The sequence below is a fragment of the Protopterus annectens genome, chromosome 11.part0, assembly GCF_019279795.1.
Source record: "Protopterus annectens isolate FY-2018-M chromosome 11.part0, PAN1.0, whole genome shotgun sequence".
In the NCBI taxonomy this organism is placed as follows: domain Eukaryota; kingdom Metazoa; phylum Chordata; order Ceratodontiformes; family Protopteridae; genus Protopterus; species Protopterus annectens.
The window spans coordinates 1,543,068,076-1,543,095,900 of NC_056745.1; the positions used below are offsets into that span (position 1 = coordinate 1,543,068,076).

At 42.4% G+C, this 27,825-nt stretch overlaps 1 protein-coding gene across 2 annotated transcripts in view; it reads right to left on the bottom strand.

Moving 5' to 3' along the window:
• Nucleotides 1–27,825, bottom strand: part of RBM17 (RNA binding motif protein 17) — a 639,512-nt gene that overhangs the window by 507,181 nt on the left and 104,506 nt on the right. For both annotated transcript variants that reach the window (XM_044088811.1, XM_044088812.1), the window contains exon 3: nt 1,682–1,798. In XM_044088811.1, the coding sequence (XP_043944746.1) occupies nt 1,682–1,798 (117 nt within the window). The remainder of the gene's footprint in view (nt 1–1,681; nt 1,799–27,825) is intronic.

Genomic DNA, 27,825 nt, shown 5'->3' on the forward strand with positions numbered 1-27,825 from the left:
AGTATTATTTTCCCATAGACCTGTTGGTGCCATAAGCCAATCTTTCAAATTGACCATTGAATTACTTGGTACAGGCACAACGCTTGGTAGGTTGCTGGTGGATGCTGCATTATTCTGTGATATCAATAATTCTAACAGCGTCCTGTTCACGTAAATCATTATTATCCTTATTTGTATTTAAATTCTGTCTTTGTTGTAACTGTTGTCCTAAAGGTGTAGTTGCAGTTACTTTATGTGCAGATTTAGCTTGATTACATCTTTGTCCCAGTGTAATAACTCTACCTTCCGCTTGCTCCATATCAGTAAACAGTGAACGATTCTGTTCCTCTTGTCTCTGCTGCTCCGTTGCTGACGCGACCATTCGGTCCTATTGGTTCTTGTTTTGCTGCGCTGTCATTACTAAATCAAGTCTCTCATTAACGTGATCAAGTTTCTGAGATAAGAGCTGGACCAGTAAAGTAAGTTCATGCACCGATCCACTCTCTCTTTCTTGTGAACAATTGAAAATCCCAGGCGTGTTATCCAAAGAGTTATCCGGCGTACTACCAGCCATAGCGGAAACACCAAAAGACCAAAAAAATTTTTAAGACATTTTAACTTTTTTATTTTTATTTTCATTAACTAGTAAAAAACGCATATTAAAAATGCAGGAAAGTTTCTGAATGTATTTTCATTGTTATTTTTGATCATCTTTATTTTTATTGTTTACTGTTATAAACGTGGACAATAGATTAACACATACATTAAAAAGTTAAATAAAGTTTAAATAATACTTAAACCCAGGGAAATGTTAGTTAATTAAATAATTAAATATTAAATATTATAATTTTAAATATTAAATATCAAAGATTTTAACTATATATTTTATTTGAATTTTAAAATAATCTAAATATGATATTTTTTGAGTGTTTTATATATAATCCATAATCGGAGTTTTAAAGTAGAGGTTTCACTTTAAGAATTTTGGCGGGCAATTTTAACTGCTTCCTATATAAGTAAGAGGTTAATATTAGATGGATATTTGCCAGTTTCTGAAGAAGTTTAAACCTTGATTTAAACGAAAAACGTTGGATATAGATTAACTTTTAAAGTTTAATAAAGAGCGGCGAGCTTTGTTGCCTAAGCGGAACTGTTTCGTTACTATACCACTATATAGTCAAATAAATATTTGTAATTCTAAGAAATAACACAAAGCATGAATTAAGCTGGCAAATCAGTAGTATATTTCATTCACAGACATGATGCTACTACCAGAGACCAAGAAATTCTACACTCTGCCAGACTGATGCTGCGGTTAGCATTGTAGTCTTACAACTCTTGGATTTCATTCTGTTCTCAACTGGGTGGTTTCTGTGTGGAGGATGCACATCCTCCTTATGTTTTTGTGGGTTCTGGTGTTTCAGTTTCATCCTTCATTCCAAAAGCATACCACAGGTGAGTGTGTGTTTTCTGTGATAGGCTAGTGCCTTTTTCAGGACATTTTCCTCTTCCCCCATTCAGTGACTGTCTAGATAGACTCCAGCACCCCTAAAACCATGACTTGAATTAAGTGAGTAACTAGAGAATGAATGAGTGGAATGGGGGACAAAAATCAACACAGTTTCCCACAGTACAATTCAATGTCCACCATTTAGGGTAACAGATGTTACAGTATGAAAAGATATCAATGAGATTTACTTACCTTTACACCAGTGCCTATATGTGGTGGGGTATCAACTATCTGCCTGTCATCACTGGACCCACCTCTTTTCAGGTCAATCACTGGAGCCAAGACATTGCTCTGTTTTGTTCGCTGGTTCTGTTAGAAATACAAAAAGTACCAAATAAATAAAATACATATTCTTCACAGTGATAAGGCTTCTTTCTCCATTAACTGAGAACGGTTTTGAAACAGATTAGAACACAGAACACTTTCTCTCAAGTAAAACTGGAAAACCTCCTGAATAAATACAGACTTTTCTTTAGCAAACTACTACAAAACATATCTGTGAACTCAAAAATTATCAGAAATAAAAACAGCAGCAGAACTATGAAGATTGTTTTAATCAAATACTAAAAAAGTACAGAAATGAGCAAAATACTTCTGTGCCTAACTCAGGAATAAACCTAATTATTGAAGTTCAACTAGGAGGAGCAAAGCACCAATATCTACAAGAATCTTCCCACTCAAATGCGAGTGAGATTAAGTTAGCAATACCTCATCTCTTACTAAATCTAGAAATTAGAGTACCTAATGCTTTGTACATATTCAAATCACCAACTGCATAATTCTTTGTATTGTCTGTAGAGAAGGGTATGGATTACATGTCTAATGCCATGGAACCTTTAAGTTCAGAGGAAACTAAGTAGACACTGAAAGTGAAACTCTGAACTGCCTTCACGAAAAAACGGCCACGATTTATGACTCAAAGACAGACCTCTGGCTTTTAGTTTCTGAGGTCCTCTCTGGAAACTGCCAGCCATAATCCTCAGACAGCAGATACCTAAAAGTGGAATACTTGCAATCGGAGTAATATGCCTTCTACACCTTTTGTATTTTACTTTTTGTTTTAACTTTCTCTATTTTACTTGTATTTTACTTTTTGTTTTAACTTTCTCTATTTTACTTGTTTTTGCACCCATTAAAAAGTGTTAGTGAATTTGTCGTTCTGGTCACTTATTCCATTATTATTTTACACTTGGTGCTGACTGGATTTATCGTCGTGTTAATACTTATTTTTTCTTGCAATGTAAATTCTTGATATGATGCTCAGACTGTATTCTCTGACACAATAACTTCTGCCCAGTGGGTATGAGGCATGGCTGACAAGGGTCTAATGACTAACTGACTTATCAAAATTCTCCTCAAAATATGTGAGTACCTAACAAATTGATGATAAAAGCATTTCTACCCAGTCACACAAACCACAACAAATGCAAATTGCAAAGCCCTTCATCTAATGATGGGCCAAATGTGCAAAAAATGAGGGGATCAAATACAACTGTGAGGTTCAGAAATAAGATAAAGGTGTGGAGAGGCAAAACGTCTCTGTGCACCAAGGTCTACTGTGACTGGATGTGCACCAAGGTCTACTGTGACTGGATGTGCACCAAGGTCTACTGTGACTGGATGTGCACCAAGGTCTACTGTGACTGGATGTGCACCAAGGTCTACTGTGACTGGATGTGCACCAAGGTCTACTGTGACTGGATGTGCACCAAGGTCTACTGTGGCTAGATGTGCACCAAGGTCTACTGTGACTAGATGTGCACCAAGGTCTACTGTGACTAGATGTGCACCAAGGTCTACTGTGACTGGATGTGCAAAACCATACAAATCATGTATGACAGTGCAGAATACATATTTTGTTTCTTTGCTCCTTGCTGCATTAGATTAGGCGGTCTCACAAAAAAATGCCTTCATAGATTCATAAGTTCATAAGAGGTTACAAGGCTAACTGCCCTACAGCCGTTACAAGCCTAGCCATATTCATCCAGAGTTACCCCAATCTGATTAAAGTTGTAAGTAAGGAAACCAAAACAACCGGTTGCCATGATTAAATAGTATTAAAATGACTTTCAGTTTTAGATAACATCTTGCTATAATGTCACTTCAATCTATTAACATACTTCATACTCCGATCTCTGTAATTTGTTTCAGTTATCTAATGTCATATTTGTAAAAATACTTCTCAAAAAAGCTCACAACGGAGTTTTTTGCCACACTGGGTAACTGCATCAATAGACTATTAATAATGGCATACAAGTCAGTGCACCTTTCTCTAAAGCAGGCAATTGATTAGCTGTCCAGACATGAATTTGAATTGAGCACAACTGAAGATTTAAATGATAGCTAAAGCATGGCACCATTGCTCTAGCTAACAGTCACCTGTGAATTTGGATGGCATACTAAAGGTACTACAAAAAAATTTCATAATTATGTTGAGCAAGACTGAGCACAGACCTCTGAGGAACGTCAAATATAATCATCTCTAGTTCTAATAAAAAGTTTTTATCAAAGCTTTAAATTTGTAACCAGCCAGCATGAAATCCACCGAGCTATACAAGGGCTGGCAGGCTCATGACTATACCACTCCTTCAGCAAGTACAGACAATAATTCTGCTGAAAGCCACATTCAGTGCTAATGGACTTTGCACTTGCACGGCAGTATAAAATACAGTTGCGCAAGTGTTGCCTACCTCTAAAAGTAGATGTCAGACTCCATCCTAATGCTAGTCTGTGGGTTTGACAGACCAATAACCTGGCAGCACAAAGACTGCCTTAAAGACCCAAACACAGGGGTTTTGTTTTCTAGAGTCCAGAAGGAAAAGAAGATGGAAACACAAGCTTTGCCAACACCTACTGTCCCCTAACCAAAAAAAACAAACAAACACATACACGTGCACAAAACAATAAAAGTTGCAAAGCAGTGCTCAACAACAACCTAAACAACAAATTATGTACATCCAAAACAGAGGGGTGGTGAGTGAGTACTTGCAGTAAAGCAGTATGTTCTATGAACACCTGCTGTTACAGGTAAGGAGGACTTGTGCAACTGCACTATGTCCAACGAATACACTGCCTCACAGGCATTCAGGTAAATCCCCAAAGCATAGCCAAACTGGCAGGAGACAGGATAAGGGTCTAGGAGCCCCTGGAGAATGGTCCTAGCAAATCCTGCTCTGAATCTAGAAAAGGCATCCAAGCTTGTAGTGCTTCACAAAGGTATGAACAGAGGACAAAGTTGCTGCTTCAATAATATTTCGAGTCCACTCCTTTCCAATACACCACTAAAGAGGAAAAGGATCTTACTTGGATTCACCTTGCCATGGTGAGTGCAATAGGAAACAATGCCAGAGTACAACCAATGTACAATGGTTTGCTTAGAGACAAGGTTGACCCTTCTTTGCCCTGGTGCAGAAAATAAACAGATTTTCAGTCTTCCTGAAGGATTTAGTTCTGTCAAGGGAGTACCTCAGTTGCTGGCACACATCCAAGGTATGGAATACCCTCTCTCCCTTATTCTTAGGTTTTGTAAAGAACACAGGGAAGTTAACAGAATTCACTCTCAATCAGTCTGAGACTATTTTCAGTTTGAAAAAGGGGTTACACGACACAACCCTACCCCTGTGAAAAATAAGGTAAGGTTGCCCCACTGTGAGAGCCTGTAGCTCAGCAGACTCACTTTGCACATGTTGGAGCAGTAAGCAAAACAGTTTACCATGTTAAAAGCTTCAGAAAAGCCTGAACAGTGGGTTTGAAAATTGGTAAGGTCAGTTTTTCCAGAGCATAGTGGAGATCCCACAATGGAGGAATTAGTTTGCGAGGGGTCTCATATGCAATAACCCTTTCAAGAATTGTTATACCAAAAGAGAAAGAGAGAAAGAAAGAAAGGGATCCCAAAGGCAGACAAGCAGTGATGCCTACTAAATGCACCTTAATGGGCATATATGACGAGTCATCACGAAGTAGCTCACACAAATATTGCAAGACTGGGGGATGTTAATCTCAAGGGACCTTCTGTTCCCATTTAGACACCACTTCGAAAACCTCATCCATTTATAAACATAAGATTTTCTCGTAACAGGTTTTCTGGCGTCCTTTAACACCTGCTGCACATTATCATGAAACAAGTACCATGATAGAGTCGAGACTGAATCAACACTGGGCAGTAACATTAGAACGGAGAACCAAGATTTCCTAGGCCAATAGGGGGTCACTGTGAATCTGCAGATGTACCTTGCAAATTAGTGGAAAGGATGGGAATGCATACAGGAAAATTTCCGCCCAAGGGAACAAGAATGCACCTGTCCTCCCAGCATGGCTACAAGGATGTCTGAACAGAATTCTTCAGCTGTGTTTTGAAAGGAGGTGAACAGAACTCTTTGAAGTGTTCCCAACATCTAGACTAGATCCTGAAACACCACGGCCTTAAACTGCCACTCAAGTGGATCTAAGATCTGCTTAGTCTGCCTGCCACAATCTGTATGATGCCTGAAGAGTCACAGAATGCTATAAAGCTAGCTCCCAGGTCATTACTGCCAACTGGCACAGAGTGTAAGACATTGTATCCTCTTGTTTGTTGAGGTACCACACCACTGTGGCATCGTCCATAACCACAAGAAGAGGACTCAGAATCCATAGGTGGTGAAGGACTTTCAAGGCATAGATCCCCATCAACATTTCCAAGATAATGATGAGCATCCATGCATCCTTGGGCCTCCAATTGGCCTGCACTTGCACTCCCATGACACACACATTTATCTGGACAAATTGCACCAGAACAGGTGTGAAAACAGAAGTTCTGGATTGATACCATTACTGTAACTCATCTCAAGAAGTCCAGCACTGAAAACTGGACTTCCATGAAATGTAAATGTTGGATCCAACAATTTCATACATACCACTGAATTTTCCTCGGGGAGATGGGCCAGTGGTGTGAGAATCAGACACCACCAGCTCTAGAATTTTTAGAAATTCTCTTGCCAAGCAATGTTCCTCCTGCAAAATTCCAGAAACAGTGTGGTATGACAGGAACTTGCCTTCAAGAAGATAAGCAACCCAGGAAAATGGGTCTTTAGAAGTCATGCTGGACACTCTCACAAAGGTTCACCTTGTACCCTAGCAGGGAGATTAAGGTCAAGACCTTCTCTAGAGATTCCTAACACCCAGACACAGGCTCTGTACAGACCATCAAGTCATCTAAGAAAGGGAAAATGTGAATGTCAAGAGTCCGGCAGTGAGCCACTAACACAGCAAGGCATTTTGTAAACACTCTGGGTGCAGCGGACAGCCCAAAGGCAATGCAAAGAACTGACAGCGTGAACCAGGCACAATAAATCTCAGATATATCTTTTAGTGATACGCAATGGGAATATGACAATATGAATCCTTCATGTCCAGGGTCACAATGAAGCAGTCATGCTTGAACTTGAGAACCTTGTTAAAAATATTCAGAAAGGAGAAGTCTAACACTGCTCTCCATGACAGCTCTCTTTTGGAGACCAGGAAAATTCTGAAGTAGAAACCTTTCACTCTCTCCAAAGGAGAACCTGACTCAATGACCCATGAGTTAAGTATATGTTGGAGTTTAGGAGGGAACCCCTCCCACCCTGAATGAAGGGTGATGTTCCTTCCAGTGCCACCTATAACCTCTGCCCACAATGTTGAGCACAGATTTATTGGAAACCACTGATGGCCAGGCCATCTTGTTGAGACAACTTTCGAGACGGGGCTCCCATCTGAGCCTCAGCACAGTAACAAGGATAACCTCCTCTTCCACCCTTTTACGTAAGAAACCCATCTTGTTAGGTTTGGCAGAGTTCTTGTCCTGACCTTTCCTTTTGGTGCCTTGACTGGGACTTCTGTTTGGAAAGCCAGCAAAAACTATCCTGCTTATTTGGGAGAAACTTGGGAGTATGAAATATTTTAGATACCCCTTGTTTCAGCTTACCTCTGTCATACCAATATTTTAGGATCAGATTAGCTGCTGTACCAAACATACAATCTGAATCAAGTGGAACATTCATAATTTAACTTTTAACTTGAGAAAACTTTTGGTTGTGCAGCCATGCATACCTCCTTACCACTACAACCATTATTGCATTTCAAAAATGGTACTGTCCCCTTCTAAGGTACTCTTTAAAGCATGTTTAGACACTTGAGAAACACTGGAAACAATCTATTTCCCATAATCCTTCTGCTCAGCAGTTAATGATGCAGCAAACTCATCTATACTATACATACACCTCAACATTAACTAACTACCAGTGTTTTAACTGGAAGTTTGACATTTTAAAATGTACAAATCTGGAATGCACTAGCTTCTTTCCCAGAGACTCTAGCAGCTTACCCCTAGCTTATCTTGAGGGACTGGGTTTGATGAGGACATGTTTTTTCATTGGGAAAGGTCTCTGGGGACACAGAAGCAGGATCTGCAGACAAGGGGGCTTGGAAGCTAGGCATGGTTGAGCACAATTAATTTCTAAACACTTTAGGCTTTATCCTCCAAAAGAACATATGCCCTGCTAATCTCTGGATCAGCTGATAATTCCTCCCAAATTAATACATCCCTAAACCTAGCTAGCACTTGGTGGTGGTGGTGGGGTCTGTTTGAGTTTCAGAACCCATTCATCCTCAGAGGAAACTGACTGGTCAGACTCGGGCCCTTCCAAAATCTCAGATTCCAGATCCCCTTCAACATCAGGATCCCTGGATGGTTGAATGGGAGTGGGAGCACCAGGGCAAGCTGGGTTTGCATCCCATAATCAATGGCCTAAATAATACATCTTACCACAGACACCAACTCAGGTGAAAATAAAGTTGCAGACTGTTGACCTGCAACATGGTGAGTCTTCTGTCTCTTTTTGCATGCAGTACACTACTGCAAGAATCTTCGATGGTAGATGTATCGCCACTGGCAAAAGATTCTGTACACCAGACTTCCCCTAAAGAGTTTGGTTCTCCCATACCTGAGACAGACAATGGTACAGCCCCAAAGGACATTTCTGCCTTTAATGCTATGCACAGTCATCGTACTTCGACCACAAGGGGGCTTGGAGGCAAAAAAGGGTGAATGGTCTGGCAGCCTGCCCAAGGATACAGTGGCGTCACAAGTCATAGGCTGAGGCATACTTTTTAATTTACTTCTGTTTTTAGGTGCACAAGAGGTAGGTGGTGGGGTGAGGAGCACAATACTGGAGTCCATTAAGTCAGGGAGCAAAAAACTAGCCAGAACAATACCAAAAATTACCAAATCCCAATATCCTCCCACTAAATAGCAATCTTGATTCTGAAGTCTATTTCTGTATGAATACTATCCTGAATACTGCACTGAATAAAACTATAGTTTCAGAAACACCGTTTAAAGTATCTGTATGCCAAATGTCCCCCAGCTTTTTATAAACTATTTAAAAAAAAAAATCTGAAACAAATGATTAGAAACAACATAAAACAGTTTTAGACAAGAAATAAAGCATACATTTATGAAAAAATCTTGTCAGAAATGTTAACATACAAAATGCTGGCAAAAATCACAATTAAAATGAAAAAAAAAAGTTTAAACTATTATAATCCTATTCAATCACCTCAACTAATCCTAATACCAAAGAAAAAATGCAATATCAGTAAGTTTTCATATTACAACTTCAAAACGAAGCTTTCGATCAATAGTAAAGTACAGTTGTGTAAGATCTTATAACTATAGATGTCCTACTTCTCGCTGTTGCGGTATTCTTTACATACGGGACATCTTGCCGATGACAGCCAAATGTCCGGCCAATTTGCCAAATCCTTTTCTTCCAGGTGCCATACGTCAGACATATATCCTATATCCAAGACGTAAGGTACACAAGTGATGTATGAGCACCTAATCTTCAGAACTGAACTGCCAAAGAAGAACCAGAGCAAACAAAGAGGAGAAGGGTTGAGCATGTGCATCTGGGAGGAGGAGGGGAAAAAAAAAAAAAGAGACCCCTAAACCAGAAGAAAGGCAACAGGGGGAAGGAGGGAAGGACAGAACACTTCAACCATGAGGAGGAGGAGGAGGGTAAGATCTTACACAACTGTATTACGTCTTTCCCTGTCACTGCTGCAGTATTGTTAATAGATGGCAGAGTACAAAAGCTACTGGAGAATTTAAGAGGAAGAGGAAGTGGTCAGACGATGTTTCCAAAAACCCATACAAGACAGCCCTGGCGAAACCTGCTCTAGCTCTATAAATGGCATCCAACTTGTACTTTTAACAAAGGCATGTACTGTACAGAGGACCAAGTGGCAACTTCTACAATGGATCTATTATCCAGTCTTCTCACTATTATTCTCTGGGAAGGGGAACAAACTAGCAATGGTACACAAGTACAGCAACGGCCAAACATGAAGTTAAATCCACATGAAAAAAGACACAGCCAGCACAGAACAAGTGAATAACTAATTTCTATTTATTGTACAAACAAACGGACAAACTGCCGCAAACCGGTTTTGGCATAAGCCTTCCTCAGTGCAAAACAAACAGAAAAATGTTAAAATCCCATCCACACCTGCAACTAAATATACAGAACAAGACACACCCCCTACCTTACACCAATTAGAACATGTCATTTAAATCTGGAGAAAATAAAGCCTATAACTTAATAATCCAAAAAGAGAAGTTATGTACTCATCATAACGCTCCATCTGAGTAGTTGTACTGCATCTGTCTTCAACCTGTGGGTATACGGATCTGAATCAGATCCGAGACGGCTGCATCACTAGCATATGATCCGAGCTCCAAGCTCCTCCTTTTACCCATAATGCTCCTGTTTCCTTCCTTCCCTCAGATAAGAGTTTGCCGCTCCATAAAACATAAGCTTGACCCAATCAGACCTTAATACTAATGGCTCCCCAATATCCCTAGTCCAAGCATAACAAGGAGAGACACTATAGTGTTCAGCACTTATATACAGGGATTAGGCCAACAGTGGCAAGGTCCAGGGGAAGGAGGGGGTGATGGTTGAAAACAAATGAAGTACAACTACTCAGATGGAATGTTATGGTGAGTACATAACTTCTTTATCTGAAGTAGTTGACTTCATTTGATTTTCAACCTGTGGGACAGAGTCCCCAGCTACTAACACCTGGGTGGCCCTCATGGAAGGATATTCCACAGCACCGTGGAGCCAGACGATGTCCTACTCCTGGAAACAATGTTTAACTTGTAATATGAGATGAAGGTATAAGGTGAGTACCAAGTAGCCACAGAACAAATATCATCAGGTGACACCCGGGATCAAAAGGCCGCTGAAGTGGCCATAGAACTGGTGGAATTTGCTTTTACCTGACCCAGAGAGGAAATGCCTTTGTCCGAATATGCTCGGATGACACATTGGTAAATCCAACTAGCAATGGTCACTTTAGAAATTGGCTTGCCTAAATGGCTTCGAATAAGAGACAACTGATCAGATATGCGAAAGGATTCGTTCTGTGTAAATAAAATCTCAGTTGCCGATGTACGTCCAACAAATGTAGTTTATATTCACCTCTGTTTTGGAAATCAGGAAAGAAAACAGGAAGACTGATAGTCTGGTTAATACTGGTTTCTGTGGCCACTCTGGGAAGAAAGGACGGATAAGTGTGCCTGTCCTTATGGAAAGCCATGTAAGGAACCTTGATGGACAATGCTTTAAGTTCTGACACCCTCCTAGCAGAAGTCATAGCCACTAAAAAGGCAGTCTTCCAAGACGTACATTCCAGGTCTACTGAAGCTGCGGGCTCAAAGGAAGGGGAGACTAGACCCTGAAGTACCAAGGTGAGGTCCCATGGAGGTGTAGGATCATTCACCGGAGGTCTTAAAAGAAAGGCACCTTTAAGAAAAGTCTTGCAAAGTCTAGACGAAGTCAGGGAAGCCATGTTTTCCCCCACATGGGAATTAGAGATGGCAGCCAGTTGAACTTTAACCGTAGAAGAGCTAGCACCTTCATGGAAGATAGTCGCCAAAAATTTTAAAACTGCTGGGACCAGAGCTGTAAAGGGATCCAAGTCCCATTGACAGGCCCTTATAGAGAAACATTTCCACTTGCTAAAATACATTTTCCTGGTGGAAGATTTGTGAGTCACCACCAAAATGGTTTTAACCGGAGAGGATAAGCTAGGAATCCTAATCATTAATGGAACCAGAGCAGGCAAGCTTCAGACTGTCCAGATCTGGATGAGGAGTCTCCGAGGGATGAAAAATGAGATCCAGAACCGGATCCAAGATCCATGGCGGAACTACCAGATGAGACCAAAGGAAGAGGAACCAGACTTGGCAAGGCCAGAATGAGGCAATGAGGATCACTGTGCTCCCCAGCCTGCAAGCTTTCTGAGAAACTTTGGATGAGACGTAACGGGGGGTAGGCATAGAGAAGGCCAGGAGGCCAAGCATGAACCAATGCATCCCTGGAGGCTTCCCCTTGAGGGGATTCAGAGCGAAAAACTTGCTGCACTTCACATTGGAAAGAGATGCGAAGAGATCGCAGCAAGGCCGACCCCACTTGAGGAAGATCTGTTCAGCTACTGAAGGATCCAGAGACCACTCATAAGGCATCAGAATAGTCCTGCTGAGTCTGTCCGCTAGGATGTTGGACTGTCCCGGGATGTGCATTGCCACCAGAAAACGGATGGTGGAAATCACCCATTCCCACATTCTCATGGCTTCACGACACAGGGGGTAAGACCTGGTTCCACCTTGTTTGTTGATATACCAGAATACTGACATGCTGTCTGACTGGATCGCAATAGTCCCTAGAGGAAGATGGGCATGAAGGGCCTGCAGTGCTAGAAGAACAGACTTCATCTCCAGGATGCTGATATACAAACTGGTCTCAGAAGGGGACCATGTGCCTTGGACTGTCCTTCCTGAGCAATGCCCCCCCAGCTGGGAGGCATCCATGGTCACTGTGGTTTTGGGACAGGGCGAAAGAAAGGGACGTCCCTCGACAAGGTCCAGGGAGAAAAACCACCAGTGAAGGAAGTCTCTGCAATCCTGGGATATACGGACTGGATGGGACAATGGAGAGGAGAGACCATTGAATTGCTAGTGTCCACTGCAGAACTCGCATATGAAGTCGTGCAAAGGGTAGAAGATTGATTGTGGCTGCCATGGAACCCAGAGCCCACAGAACTATCTCCACTGAGGGAAAACGGGCCTGAAGAATGCAAGAAACATGAAGTCTTACACTGTGTACCCTTGCTGGGGTGAGGTAAACCTTCATTTGGATTGTGTCCAACTGAGCTCAGATAAATTCTAAAGTCTGGACTGGAGTCAGTGACGATTTGCTGTGGTTGACAGTAATGCCCAGACTGTTCGCTAATACAAGGAAACAGTCCCTGGCTTGGCAAAGTAGACGCTTGGTGGGGGCAGCAAGGAGTCAACTGTCCAGGTAAGGAAAGACCTGACTTCCCTGAAGCCTCAGGTGAGCCGCTACGACTGCCATTACTTTGGTGAACACCCTGGGGACTGTGGTGAGACCAAAGGGGAGGGCCCTGAACTGATAGTGATTGGCCCCCAGCCGGAAGTGGAGGAACCTGCGAGAGCACTTGTCCATCTTGATATGATATAGTATGCATCCTGAAGGTCAATCAAGCACATCCAATCCTCTGCCTGCAGACAGGGCAGGACGGACTGAAGAGTGACCATCCTGGACTGAAGAGTGACCATCCTGAATTTCTCCTTTGCTACTGACAAGTGCAAGGCGGAAAGATCCAGAATGGGTCTTAGTTCCCCAGGCTTCTTTGGCACCAAAAAGAACCTGGAATAAATGCCCAATCCGGATTGGTCTGGGGGGATGGGTTGGATAACTCGCTTACTTAGGGGCTTGTCTATTTCCAGTGTGCTACCTCCCGTTGCGCAGGTGGAACATCTGGCAGGTGTTTTGGTGGGAGAGGTGGATCTACGAATGGGAAGGAATAATGTCTGGATATGATTTGCAACACCCAGCAGTCTGTTTCTACGGACTCCCACTCTGTTGGGTGTAGTGAGAGACAACACCCAACTGCCTCCTGAGACGAGCAGTTGGGCAGCCCCTCAGGGCTACTGTGCGGGCCTGTCCAAGAACAGACTCAATTTCTCTGATCCCTTCTGCCTCTGGGTCAGCGTCCATCATAACCCCCTCAGCTTCTGGGGAAAGATGAGTCCTGAGTGTCCCTGGAGAACTGAGATTTCCAGAACCACATCTGCTTTGTCCGTCATTGATTCCTAGAGAAGCAACTTTGAGGGGCAGAGAAGCAGATCCCAACGGCAGACAGTGTCTTTCCATCGTTCTCACTCTGGACCAGTGTCTCACTCACAGACTTCCCAAACAGGACCAATGTCTCACTCACAGACTTCCCAAACAGGGAAGAAACATCATATTGGGCATTTGCAAACAACGCCTTGAAGGGTTCCGAGAACTGACAAAGCCGGAGCCACGCGTGGCGCCTCATGGCAACGCCGGACCCAGCCTCCCTGGCTGCCCCCCGTAGCATGGGAGAGGAGGGGCATGGATGTGTTTGCTACTGCTTTTTGGAGTGGCCATCCACACGGAGAACGTCTTCTTGCCCTCCGCCAACATGGACTCCAGGGGCGACTCAACAACTTCTTTAATCAGGTCACGCTGTAATCGGATGACATGCACCATATAATTCAGTGCCCTTATTAAAAAGGCTGCTGAAGTATACACCCACTTGCCCAAATGGTCCATAGTCCTTAACTCCCGGTCAGGAGGATGGACCCACCATAGAGCTCTCCTGTGCGAGCTCTTAACTTGTGGCAGCTGCCACCACCATAGTGTCGACTGGGGACTCTGTCTCCACCAGACAGGACTAGCTGGAGTAAGAAGTATCTTGTCTGGATGCTTGGGGATAGGCTCCATGGTGTTCGGCTCCTTCCATGCCCGAGATCGTATAAGGTTCACAAGCGGGTCCATGGGAGGGGACACCCAGGAGGCAGATGGGCCCATGCCAAATGCCTCTAGGAACACTGACTCGTCCAGAGTTGGCTTTTGGGTGGACCACCCCCCTCCCTTTGGCGAAGGAGTTCCATGATGTCTCCAAAGGAGACATCCTCGGGAGGGTGACCTGGGGGAACCTTCCCCTTTCTCCAAGTCAGTGTCATCTGTGAGGGACTCTGGAGAGGAGTCCAGGTGCCTCCTTTTGCAAGGAGCCTCCTTAGAGGGACTCTCTGGTGGGGGACTTACAAACTTCTTGTTGCTCCTGAATGGGAGCTCCCTGAGGCAAAGCGAGCACAAGCTGTCCCTTAGAGGACAGGAAGGTTGGGGCCGTACCCAGAGCAGAGGGAGTCGGGGCTGAGTCCGAGGACAAGATGGTCAGGGGTCTCGAGACACACTCGAGAGAACCCTCTCCACCACGTCAAAAGCCGAAGGGAAGTGAACATCCTGAGAAACGATCAAAGGAGGTGCCCTCCTCAGATCTGATGGGGGAGTCAGAGCAGAGACTGCAAGAGCAGAGATACTGAGAGGGAGACTGCATTCTGAGAAACTCTGAGCCGACACACTCAAGGCAATGGCCAGCGTTGTGGTATAAGGTACAGTTAGCGACGACCTCCTGACCCTGACAGTCCTTGGATCCAAAGACACCAAAACAGACAGTTGTATGGGAGAAGGAGTTACAGGGGTGAAGAAAGGATGCAAGCTCCCTGCTCTGGAGGGAGAGGGGGCTGGCAAGACTCCCATCTGGATCTGGGTGCGGATAAACTTCTGCATCATCTTGTCCATCTCCACCTCACTAAGGCTACTTTTCGACCTAGAAGATGAAGCTACCGACACCGACCAGGAGTGCCGATGAGAGGAAGGTCTAGAATGTGGTCTAGATAACTCCAGCTCAGAGGAGAAACTGGGCGATCAAAGCTGAGGAGTACTAGGCTTAGGAGGGGTCTTAGATTTTGCTGGAGGCTATGCCGGAGCCAAGCAGTCCAGAGACCGTTTCCTAGATTTAGCCTTCCTGTACTTGTCTCCTTCCCTAGACCTCATGGCGGGAGTTTGAGTCCCAGAGGCCTGGGGAGAAGCAGAAGTAGAAATGGCAGTAGACTATGCTGCCGAAGGTGACGGGGGACAGCCGTCCTCTATGAAGGAAGCAAACTCTTCATGACCAGCTTAACCTTCTTGTCCTTAAGGGCCCGCGGGTTGAAGCCCACGCAAATAGGACAGGAGGTAAGCAAATGGGCCATGCCCATACACACTACGCACAGTGTGTGGCCATCAGCTGGGGAGATCTGATGGCCACACTCTCTGCACTTCCTACATACCGGCTTGGGGATCTCAGCCATCTTAGGACACAAGCATCCACAGACACCCACAGACACTCACACACACTCACTCGAAGAACAGAGGGAGTGGGAAGGCCAAAGGGAAAACTGCAATAACTACGCACTTTTTTTTTTTTTGTAACCACCGACAGACAACGCGGGTATGGGAGGTTGAAAGGAGAAGATAGGGAAGAAACCTACACTCACACCTGAACGAAAAACAGCAAACATACCCCAAAAAAGCCTGGAGCTCTGTGACCGCGATGTGTAGCATTTCAGCGGCAAATGAGATCTGGGGGAAAGAAAGGGAGCATTGGGGTAAGGGGAGGAGCTGGGAGCTCGGATCAGATGCTAGTGATGTGGCCGTCTCGGATCCGATTCAGATCCGTATACCCACATGTTGAAGATCAAATGAAGTCAACTACTTCAGATTTTTCCTTTTTTATTTAAGATATTATGCCAACCTAGTTATTTAAGATATTATGCCAACCTAGTTAATTACATCCTTTAACAGTAATACAATCAATAGCAGTAAATCTAAACTTAGCAGTAGAATGTTTTAAAACATGTCTTTATAAAGCATTAGAGATGCTGCAGCCACGAATGTCACTAAAATGCTCAAAAATATTAATCTTAAATTGTCTGGACGTTTGTCCAACATAAAATGCAGAACACTGACATTCAACTAAGTAGAGAGCCCATTCTGAAATACAGTTGACAAAGCATTTAATATCAAATATCACAGATGTGTTAATAGAAGAAAAATGTTTAATTTTTATAACATGTTGACAAGCAGTACATTGCCCACATGGGAAATACTCATTTAAGGATATTCCTACCATAGACTATTGTATTATATTAACAACTGACAAAGACTTTTTAAAATAATAAAAAAAATTCCCAATACTCTTCCCTTTTCAGTAAGTAAACTGACATTGCATAGACAACATTTTACCTAAATTCTTATCTGTCAGAAGAATGCCCCAATGTTTAGCAATTAAATAGCAAAACTGTCTAGAATTAGCTCCAAAAGTTGTAATAAATCAGACCTGATGGCCCCCCACAGAATGTGTCTTATATTTTAATAAAGTTGACCTATCCACAGACTGTGCAAAATGTTGTGCCTGATGTATAACTGCACCCTTATACCCTCTAGTACAAAATCTATCCATCAGTTCTTGATTAGGTTTTTGTAACTCATCTTTAGAGGAACATACTGTTTTGACCCTTAAGAATCGGGACTTAGGGATGTTACTTACAATACGGAATGGATGGCAGCTATCTGCTGCCAACAGAGTGTTATACTGAATTTCCTTTCTAAATAAGATAGTATTCATTGTACCAACAAGTTGTTTAATAACCTTAACATCAAGGAAAGAGATCTGTTGAATATCATAAGAAATGGTAAATTGCAGACCCTATTTATTGTCATTCAAATGCTGAACAAATTCTTTCAAGTATATTACATCAGATTTCCACACCAGCCAAAAATCATCAAGGTAACGTCTCCCTATATCCATCTCTGGCAAAAAAAATATTATGTCTGTCATCCTACATCAATTGTTCTTCTATACATCCCATAAAAAGGTCAGCATAAATGGAAGCAAAAGATGCCCCCATTGCGGTGCCTTTAAATCGCAAAAAAAAAGAAAAACATCAAAATAAAAGACATTCTTGGTCAAAACTTGTTTTGTTAAACATAATAAAAGGGTATTTAACCAAAAATCTAGAGCTTGCAAACCTGCCCAATGAGGTATATTTGCATATAAAACCTTTATGTCAAGGGTACACATATACCAAATTTGATCCAATTGTGTATCCGCTAGTATATTCAAAATAAGTTCCTCTAAAGAGGAGTTACAAATACATAATTAAGAAATGGATAGATTTCGTACTAGAGGGTATAAGGATGCAGTTATACATCAGCAACAATGTTCTGCCCAGCCTGTGGATAGGCCAACTTTATTAAAATATAAAAGACATGTTCTACGGGGGACCATCAGGTCTGATTTATTACAACTTTTGGAGCTAATTCTAGACAATTTTGCCATTTAATTGATAAACATTGGGACATTCTTTTGACAGATAAGAATTTAGGTAAAACATTACCTATGCAATGTCAGTTTACTTAGACAAAAGGGAACAGTATTGGAAATTTTTTGAAACGTCTTTGTCACCTATTAATATAATACAACAGTCTGTGGAAGGAATACCCTTAATTGGGTGTTTCCCATGTGGACACTGCACTCTTTGTCAACAGGCTATTAAAATTAACCATTTTTCTTCTACCAAACACATCCATGGTATATGACATCAAATGCTTTGTCAATGATAGAGCAAAATCCCAAAAAGGTAAGGCATCACTGATCAGTATTAGCAAAAAACTACGGGCACTCATAAAATTGTCTAAGGCCAGCTTTGAGAGAAAAATTGCACAGGACACTAAGGATAATCACAAGGCTTTCTTTAGTTATGTTAGGAACCTGGGTGGTAATTCCCAGATATGCTCAGAATTAGTCCAAAATGACAAAAAATACACTGAACCCACAGACATTGCCAACATCCTAGCTGACAGGTTCAGCGCAAACTCCCACCAAAAGGGCAAATATCTATCCCAGCAGAGTGCTGCCCCTGACATCTCAGATGCTCAGGTAAGAGCCGCCTCTCCAAAGCAAAAAACACAGCATCAATGGGACCAGACGGTGTCCCAGGCTGCATCCTACATGAACTCCAAGAAGAGCTAAACCCAAACATAAAACTACTGTTCAATCTCAGCCTTACTACAGGATATGTGCCCAAAGAGTGGCATACAGCAACAGTGGTCCCTCTCCATAAAGGTGGTGCCTCAACGGATCCTGGAAACTATCGCCCCATAAGCCTGACTAGCTTGGTCTGCAAAGCTATGGAAAGGATCATCATGGACCTCATAAATAAAGATATTGGGGACCTACAGACACTGGATCCTACCCAGTTCGACTTTGTTAAGGGCAGATCCTGCCTCTTAAACCTGGTTGATTTCTTTGAAACAGTCATCAAGGCCATTGACAAGGGGAAGGTGGTCCACACAGCCTACCTGGACCTCGCAAAAGCCTTCGCTACAACACCCCACTCGGGCATTATAGATAAGCTCACCAGCTTAAATATAAACCCCTATGTCACTAGATGGATTGCAAATTGGCTCAAGGACAGAACCCACATGGTTAGAATTGCTGGAGCCATGTCAGACTCCAAACCAGTTACAAGTGGTGTCCCACAAGGCTCAGTCCTGGGACCTCTCTTGTTCGGTATATATTTCTCAGAGGTACAGGTCAACACGGAAGGACTGTGGCTGACCAAGTTCGCAGATGACTGCAAACTGGGCGCCATAATCGACTCTCCAGCCGACACAAGCATCCTCCAAAAGGGCCTCATAGAAACAGACAACTGGTGCCAGAGCCATGGCCTCAAGCTAAATGCCAAAAAGTGTATAGTCATCCCCTTTGGCAAAATCAAAGTGCCCACAAATTACCACATAGGTGGTAATCCATTAAGTACAGAAGAAGTAATTAGGGACCTGGGGACCCAAGTTGATAGTAATCTCTCATTTGACAACCACGTGGCCAAAGTGGTTAGAAAAACATTTTATATAGCCCACCTAATCATGAAGGGATTTACATCTAGATCAGGGGAGGTCATCGTGCCTCTTTACTCATCCCTCATCAGGTCCATAATTGAGTATAATGCCCCTTTGGGGATGTACCTTACCAGACTCCTGCAGCAACTGGAAAGACCCCAAAAGTACCTCACCAAGAGGATCAAAGGGCTCAAACAGATGCCATATGCTGCCCGGTTAAAGAAACTCCAGCTCTACTCAGTGGCATACCGCCTGTTCAGAGGCGATCTGTGCCCGACGTATAAAGCCATGTCCAACCCGGAATTAATGGACATGCTGCACCTCAGAAAATCCAAATCCCATCGAGCCACGCTCGAGACTTGAACCTCAGCACTGAAATAAATAGGACATGCTGGAGGGACAGATTCATAACCCAGAGGCTCCCTTCACTCTGGAATAAAATCCCAGTCCAGGTTAGGCAGAGTCCCTCATTGACTCTCTTCAAGAGGAATCTTGATGAGTGGATGGGAGATCGTAGGTTTACCCCCGGTATCACTTCTGTGTCACTGTTAGACAGAGGCACAATATACTAACCTCGAAAAAGGGCATAGCAAAATAAATTTAAAATGGGTGGCGAAAGTCAAACACATTCTGGCTAGGCTTATAAATGCCCTAGGGCAGACAGCCTAGTATGAACCTATGAACCTATAATTGTATTTCAGAATGGGTTATCTACTTGGTTGAATGTCAATGTTCTGCATTTTACATTCGACAAATGTCCAGACAATTTAAGATTCATATTTTTGAATATTTTAGTGACATCTGTGGCCAAAGAATGTCTAATGCTTTGTACAGACATGTTTTAAAACATCCTACTGCTAAGTTTAGACTTACTGCTATTGATCGTATTACTGTTAAAGGAGATAATAAACTTGGTTGGCATATCTTAAATAAAAAAGAAAAGTTTTGGATTATTAAGTTAGGGACTTTGTTTACTCCAAGTTTAAATGACATGTAACTGGTGTTATGATAGGGGGTGTGTCTTGTTCTGTGTATTTTAGCTGCAGGTGTGAATGGGACCTTAACATTTTTCTGTTTGTTTAGCACTGAGAAAGGCTTATACCGAAACCGGTTTGCAGCAATTTGTCTATTGTTTGTACAATAGATAGAAATTTGTTATTCACTTGTTCTGTGCTGGTCGTGGTTTTTTAAAGGGGAAAAAAGAAGGCAGAGGAATGGTTTGATTAGAGAACAAATAGTTAACCACCTTGGGTATAAAAGAAGGACTGATACAAGAGACAACCTGTCCTTGTATAAAAATAAAAAGGTAGAACTTGCCATGAGTGGTTGAAGTTCAGAGTCCCTCTTGGCAGATGTAAGAGCTACTACCTCTATGGGCTTCCAAATACAGTTTTGCAAGGAGGAGGAAACTGCAGGTTCAAAAAGAGAGAAGTCAATTTCTGAAGAAGAAAATTAAAGGTCCCAAGAGGGAATAACAGGTTTTCTTGGAGACCTAATATAAAGAACACCTTTCAAAAATTGTTTAACTTCAAAACTAGAATACAGTCTCATTACAAACTCTGATGCAGCTGCCCTAGAAGAGGCATCTGCAGCATCATAACTACACTTTATAGAGTGACATGCCACGTGGGAAGCAGTGCTCAACAAAGAAAAGGTAGAAGACTTTGCCTCAAAATCTGGTAAATCAGTCAGAATACCCCAATCTGAGAAATATGACTAGTAACGAAAGCTTAAGTGGCAACAACAAAACTTCTTCTCCTAATGGTCCATAGCATGACTGTCTTTGAAGGAAGAAACTTAGATGAGAATATCAATGTAGATGGCTTGTCAGCAGCTAAGGAAATCACAGCGGGGTCAGAAAAGGGCTTTTATACAAAAATTCCTGAGCTTCAGTGACTTTGTAGAATCTGTTCGCCTCCTTTGGAGCAGGAAGTTGGGGAGCAGAGGCTTGTGAAGCTGAACAGAAAGTGGCTAACAAAGCACAGTAGGGACTGTAGAAAGATAGTCGGATTAACCTCATAGTACCTCTTTTGTCCATCAGATTAACCTCATAGTACCTCTTTTGGCCATCAGAAATGTACTAATGAGATTTAGAAATTTAGTTACCGAAAAAAGCTACAAAGGAGGTTACTAAGAAATAATCATCACAAATGAAAAAATTTAGTCTTATTTCTCTTTCATGGAACAAACTGTGTTAAGGGTTTATATTCAAAGACAATAAAAGTAACTCCCAATGAAGGTGAGAAGACAAAAGTCAGACAGAGAAAACATGGATCATACATGAGACTACTAAAGGAGACATAAAACAGAAAGATATATGATGTACTAGTCAGGAATGCACAGGTACACTATTGTCAATGTATACTATATGAACAATACCTATCAAATGTCTCCAGTTTTGCAGGTCAGTGATTTTGCCTCAACCCTCATCACTTGCAAATTAATAACTACAGTCAGTCAATGCCAGACATTTTCAGAAAACATAAGATGAAAAATCTGTTGTTGTATTAACTTTTTAAGTGAAGTTGAGTAAAATCTAAAAATTGATTCTGCTTTGGGGCATCCTCCCCGCCCCCCCCCCCCCCCATCATTATTTTTGGCTTTGTCCATGATTTTTGAGTGAAGACGCCAAAAGTGATGCCCTTTACCAAGCCTTCCATGCACTTTAAGCACTGATGTGCTCATATTCAAAGAAGCCGTTTATATGTGAAGATCATTCCAGGTTTCCCGAATAATCAAATTGTTAGAAATGGCTGCAGAAGGCACTGGCAAATTTAAATCTACATTATTCACACACGAGATACTAATGTTGTCATACTTAATAACGGTACACAGTACAAAAGGCAGTATTTCAAGAGATGAGTGCATGGGTGGGAATTCAAATAAAATGTCCAGCCCACACTACCCACTGTTCAATAGACAAGTGGAAAGAACCATCTAAACAATGAAATATCACAAGAGCAAAAAAACAGTTGCAAAAGCTGTAAGGATGATTTTGGAATATACAAACATATTACTGCAGACTTTTGCCAGCTCAGCTTTTAATGGCAGAATGTTAAAAAAAGCAAGTAATCCATTTCACCTAAGTTACTGATACCTAAAAATCAATACAAAGTAAGGGAAATACAGAAAAAAAAATCAGCAGACACACTAATGCTACAATAAAAATTCCAGGAGAAAACTAGATTTATAAGCTGGGGTATACAGTAAGAATACAAAATTATGGGAAAGACTACAGAATGCATCTGAAGAGTCAAGCACCTGAGCCTTCTACATGATCCACAACAAAATCTGTACAAGAGGAATACTGCACTTTGTGTAAGCCAAACATATTGAAGTCCAGTAAGGAACGGCAATTAACTAACCATTACCATCACAGGAAAATATACATTTCTTATAAAATATTCTATATCTGAGAGACCAATGATGGAAAAACATTGATATGTAGAAGCTCAGAATGAATTATGACACTAAAGACTTCAGAGCTGCATTTATTACAATACAGTACAACACACACACACACACACACACACACACACACACACACACACACACACACACCTTTCCCCACTTGAGAGATGCAGAGAGAGAAGGACAGAGATATACATATATCTCTCTATACATACACACATACATCACACAGATATATACATACTTATATCTGTAGAATATCCACTCATCCATATTTACACACACATGTGCGTGTATATACATATAAATATACACAAACACACACATATATACATTTATATACATAGAGATATACATACATATGTGCACACAAACGCGCGTGCACACACACACACACACACACACACACACACACACACACACACACACACACACACACACACACACACACACACACTGCTGCATTGTTGTTGCATTGTTGTTGCAATATGACCAAGTCATGACGGAAAATGGTCCAATGTTTAGCACCAGTTCATTTATAGGTTTATACTAGGTTAATGGCCACCGGGTCCTTACAAGCCTGGCCATGCAGCCCAACCCAGTTTTATCCTCGAGTACCTTGGATGCCTACATATTGGGTTATATTGGTAAGGAGATAGCTAAGGGCTTAGTAGGGGGAGTATGTTAGAAGGGGTTTAATTTACATACTGTTCACTGCAAGAATTATCCTATTTCCTGTTTTAATTCTCTCAGGACTATATGTGGTACCATTATGTGGAAGCAAGTGTCAGGCATAATGTGCAGCTAACCTTAATGTCAACTATTCATAAAGATATTGCATGAAATCCACACATAGTCAAAGCCTTACTGTAACCAATATTCACGTATCAGTTTAACAGTGAATAAAAATTGAAGTAAACTCCTGACACAATGGATTACAGTTCTGGGAAAAGCCCAGTGTTACTGAAAGAAGTAGGTACATTTGTTCCACAAAGCTTGGGGGACTTACTGTTTTTCACTTACATGGCTATTAAAGTAGCAAGAAAGTACAGTTTTGTACCTACCATAAATGTAGATGTTAGAGTGTTCACAGTGCTGCAGTCATCACACTTGGGTTATCCTGCTGTCAGGCGGTCCCCGCAGTCGGCCAGAGTTCCAAAGTCTTGGTCCAGCATCGGTTGCTGTCGCTTCTTCCCTGACGTCAGAGCACCAGGGGTATACAAGAGGCATCCGACGCCATTTTCTTCAGTTCTTCTTGCCCCAGATGTCAGGTGCCCCCAAGTAGGTAGGCAATACATATTGCTAATTAAATATGTAAAGGAAATAAAAGGAATACCTTTAGTTACAAGCAAATACACCACAAAGGTTGTACAAAATAGAAAGGTATAGAAAGGTTCAGCTAGATCAGAGGGGATGGAGGGAGGGTAACCTGGACTGCAGCAGTGTGAACACTTGAACATCTACATTTATGGTAGGTACAAAACTGTACTATATTCATTGTGTTAAACTGCTACAGTCATCACACTTGGGTTGAATCCCAAAGCTAAGGATGGGCGGTGGAACTAAACAGGGTTTGGAGAAGCTAGTCGGCCCTGCAAAACTGCAGTGGCAAAGCCAGCTCTGGTTTTAGAGTATAGAGGTAAGTGATAGTGCTTGTTGAAGGTGTGCACTGAACTCCAAGTTGCAGACTCCAAAATATCCTTGGTTGGTACCCCTCTGAGAAAGGCTGTTTATGTGGCTGTAGCCCTGGTGGAATGGGGCCTAATGCTAGCAGGTACAGGTTTCCCATGATGTGTGTAGCAGAAACTGATACAATGTCCTATCCATTTTGAAATGGTCTGTTTTGAGATAGCTTTTCCTTGTGATCCTGCAGCATAGGATACAAAGAGCTGGTCGGAATTTCTGAAAGCCTTAGTTTTATCCAAGTAGTAACGTAATTGCCTGTTAATGTCCAAAGTGTGCAGGAGCCTTTCTCCTTTGTTCTGGGGGTTTGGGAAAAAGGTGGGCAAATGAATGGTTTGGTTTAGGGCCACACTGGGTACCACCTTTGGCATAAAGGAAGGGTTAGTTCATAGAGCAACTCTGTCTTGATGAAAAATGATGAAAGGCTCCACTGCCATTAGGGCCTGTAGCTCTGAGACTCTTCGTGCTGAAGTTATTGCTAGCAGCTGGGCAGTTTTCCATGATAGAAACTGTATATCAACTGTAAAAGCTGGTTCAAAGGGTGGCGGTGTAAGCTTTTCCAGGACAAAGTTGAGATCCCAAGTTGGTGTTGGTGCTCTCCGGGGTGGTCTTATGTTCTTAGCCCCTCTGAGGTACTGTCTTAGTAGTGGATGTGAAAATATAGGAGGATCCGTGTTGTAGTGAGCTGAAATCGCTGAGCGTGGATCTTAATAGATGAAAAAGAAAGTCCTTTGTGCAATATGTCAGTTAAATGTTGTAGAATCTGAGGAATGTTTGGAACAAGGGGATTTTGGCCTTTAGCCTGGTTCCAGGTGCAAAATCTTTGCCATTTGTCTGAATAGGTTTTCCTGGTGCTGGGCCTCCTGGCCTCCAGAATGACATCCATAACAGCTTTAGAGAGAAGTGTTGACTGGTTGCTTAGGTAATTTGCCATGCAGCCAGATTTAAAGCCTTGAGCTGGCTGTGTAGAATATGATTGTTTTGCTGAGTGAGCAGGCGAGGAATTTGAGGCAAAATCCATGGTGGGCCTTGAGCCATGTTCCTTAGTACTGGATACCAGTGTTGGCATGGCCAGTCTGGAGCAATGAGTATCATTTATGGCCTCTCTAATCTGGCTTTCAGCAGCACCTTTGCTAGAAGAGGCAGTGGAGAAAAGGCATACACTGTTAAGGTTTTTCCAACTGAATGAGAGGGCGTCCACTTTCCAAGCTAGTGTGTGGTATGTCCTCATGCAAAATTTCCGAAGTTGGCAGTTTTGAGGGTTGGCAAACAGATCTATGTCTGGGCGCCCCCATTTTTGAGTTTTCATTGCAAATACTTGTGGATCTAGTTTCCACTCCTGAGGATCCATGATGTTTCTGCTTAGATAGTCTGCCAATGTGTTTTTCTTTCCTGGCAGGAATTGTGCTTGTAGTTGAACTTGGTAGGTCAGTGCTGTGTTCCACAAGGTCATTGCTTGCCTGCATAGGGGGTAGGAGTGTGTGCCCCCTTGCTTGTTTATGTACCACATTACCGTGGTGTTGTCTGTCCTTATTAGGAGTTGTCCTGGATGTAGGAGGTCCTTGAAAGCTGTTAGGGCATTTTGTACAGCTAGCATTTCTTTTTGATTGATATGCAGATGCCTTTGATCTGTACACCATTTGCCCTGAATGCACTGTCCTGCCATGTGTGCTCCCCATGCATAATCTGATGCATCTGTTGTTATAGTTTGCCTGGTTGTGGGTAAGATAAAAGGCTGACCCTTGTTGAGGTGACATGCCTGAGCCCACCATAGAAGCTCCTGTTGAAGACAGGGAATGAGTGGTATTACTGTTTCCAAGCTGTGGCTGTGTTGAGTCCATACGCTTTTCAGGTACCACTGTAATTTCCTCATATGCAGTTTTGCAAATGGTATTAGTAGTATGCAAGATGCCATGAATCCCAAGGCCTGCAGAATTTTTCTTGCAGGGAGTTGGGTCTTTGTTGCCATCATTTTGAAGTACTGAGTCAGTTGTTCTTGCTCGTCTGGCGTGAGATAAGCAATCTGGGCCGTTGTATTTAAGCTGGCACCCAGGAATATTATGTCTTGTGAGGGCATTAGTTTTGATTTCTTTTCGTTTACTGTGTACCCTAGGCACCTTAATAGGTGTTTGACAAACGCCAGATGCTTTAAAAGAATGTCCTTGCTTTCTGCTTGAATAAGGCAGTCATCCAGGTATGGATATATTTGAATTCCCTTTTGTCTGCAGTATGCAATCACTGGTGCCAGGCATTTTGTGAAGACCCTGGGCGCAGTAGATAAGCCAAAGGGCAGTGCAGAGCATTGATAATGAGTTGAACCTGCAATAAATCGGAGGTATCTTCTGCAATTTTGTCTGATGGGGACATGCAGGTATGCCTCCTTGAGATCCAACGTTACTAGCCAAGCCTTCTTGCCCAGCATGGGAAGAAGTTGCTGTAGTGTTAGCATCTTGAATTTGGGTACTTGCAGATAAGTGTTTAGAATTGAGAGGTCCAGAATGGGTCTCCAGGCTTTGTCCTTTCTGGGGACTAGAAAGAGTCTTGAGTAAAATCCTTGTCCTTGCTCCTGTGTAGGTACCTGTTGAATGGCTCTCATGTCCATGAGAGCTGTAATTTGTTTTTGAGCTTCTGCCCATTGATTTGGTGGCAGGTTTGGCATTCCTTTTATCCTTGGTAAAGTGTGAAAGTGGAATTTGTATCCTTGTGAGACCATATTTAGGACCCATTTGCCTTTTGTGATGATGCGCCAGTTGTCTGCAAAAAGTGCCAATTTTCCTCCCAAGGGAGCTGCCAAGAGATATTTGCTTGGCAGTCTGAGGGTTAAGTCATTGTGTTTGTCTTCTGGTAGCTTGGGACCTGTCTTCTCCTCCTTTCTGGGTTGTGGTACCCCATTGCTGAGGCTTGTAAGGGCCTTGTGACTGACCTCTGCCCCTTGGGCGTCTGTATTTGCCCCTCTGTGGTCTGTCAAAAGCTAGAAAGGACTAGTTTTTTGTTGGCCAATTTCTGCTGAAACGAGGGGGTTGAAAGATCCTTGACCGTCTGCATAGATTTTGCCTTATCCTCCATTTTCTTTAAAACCTCTTCTGCTTTTACACCAAATAAAACATCCTGCTGTAGGGGTGCATCCAATAACTTTGCTTTAACATGATCAGGTAGGGTTTGTTCTTTTAACCAAGCATGCCTACGTATGACAGACCCAGTCACTGCTGCTCTAAAGGAAGCCTCCAATGAATGAAATCCACATTGTAAAGTATGTTTTCCCACTTGTTCAGCTGCATGCAACAAATCTTGCATTTCCTTGAAATCAGGCTGCTCTGAATGTGTGATCATTTTTTGTTTTAATTGAGACATCAGGTATTGCTGATATTTTAGCATGTGAAA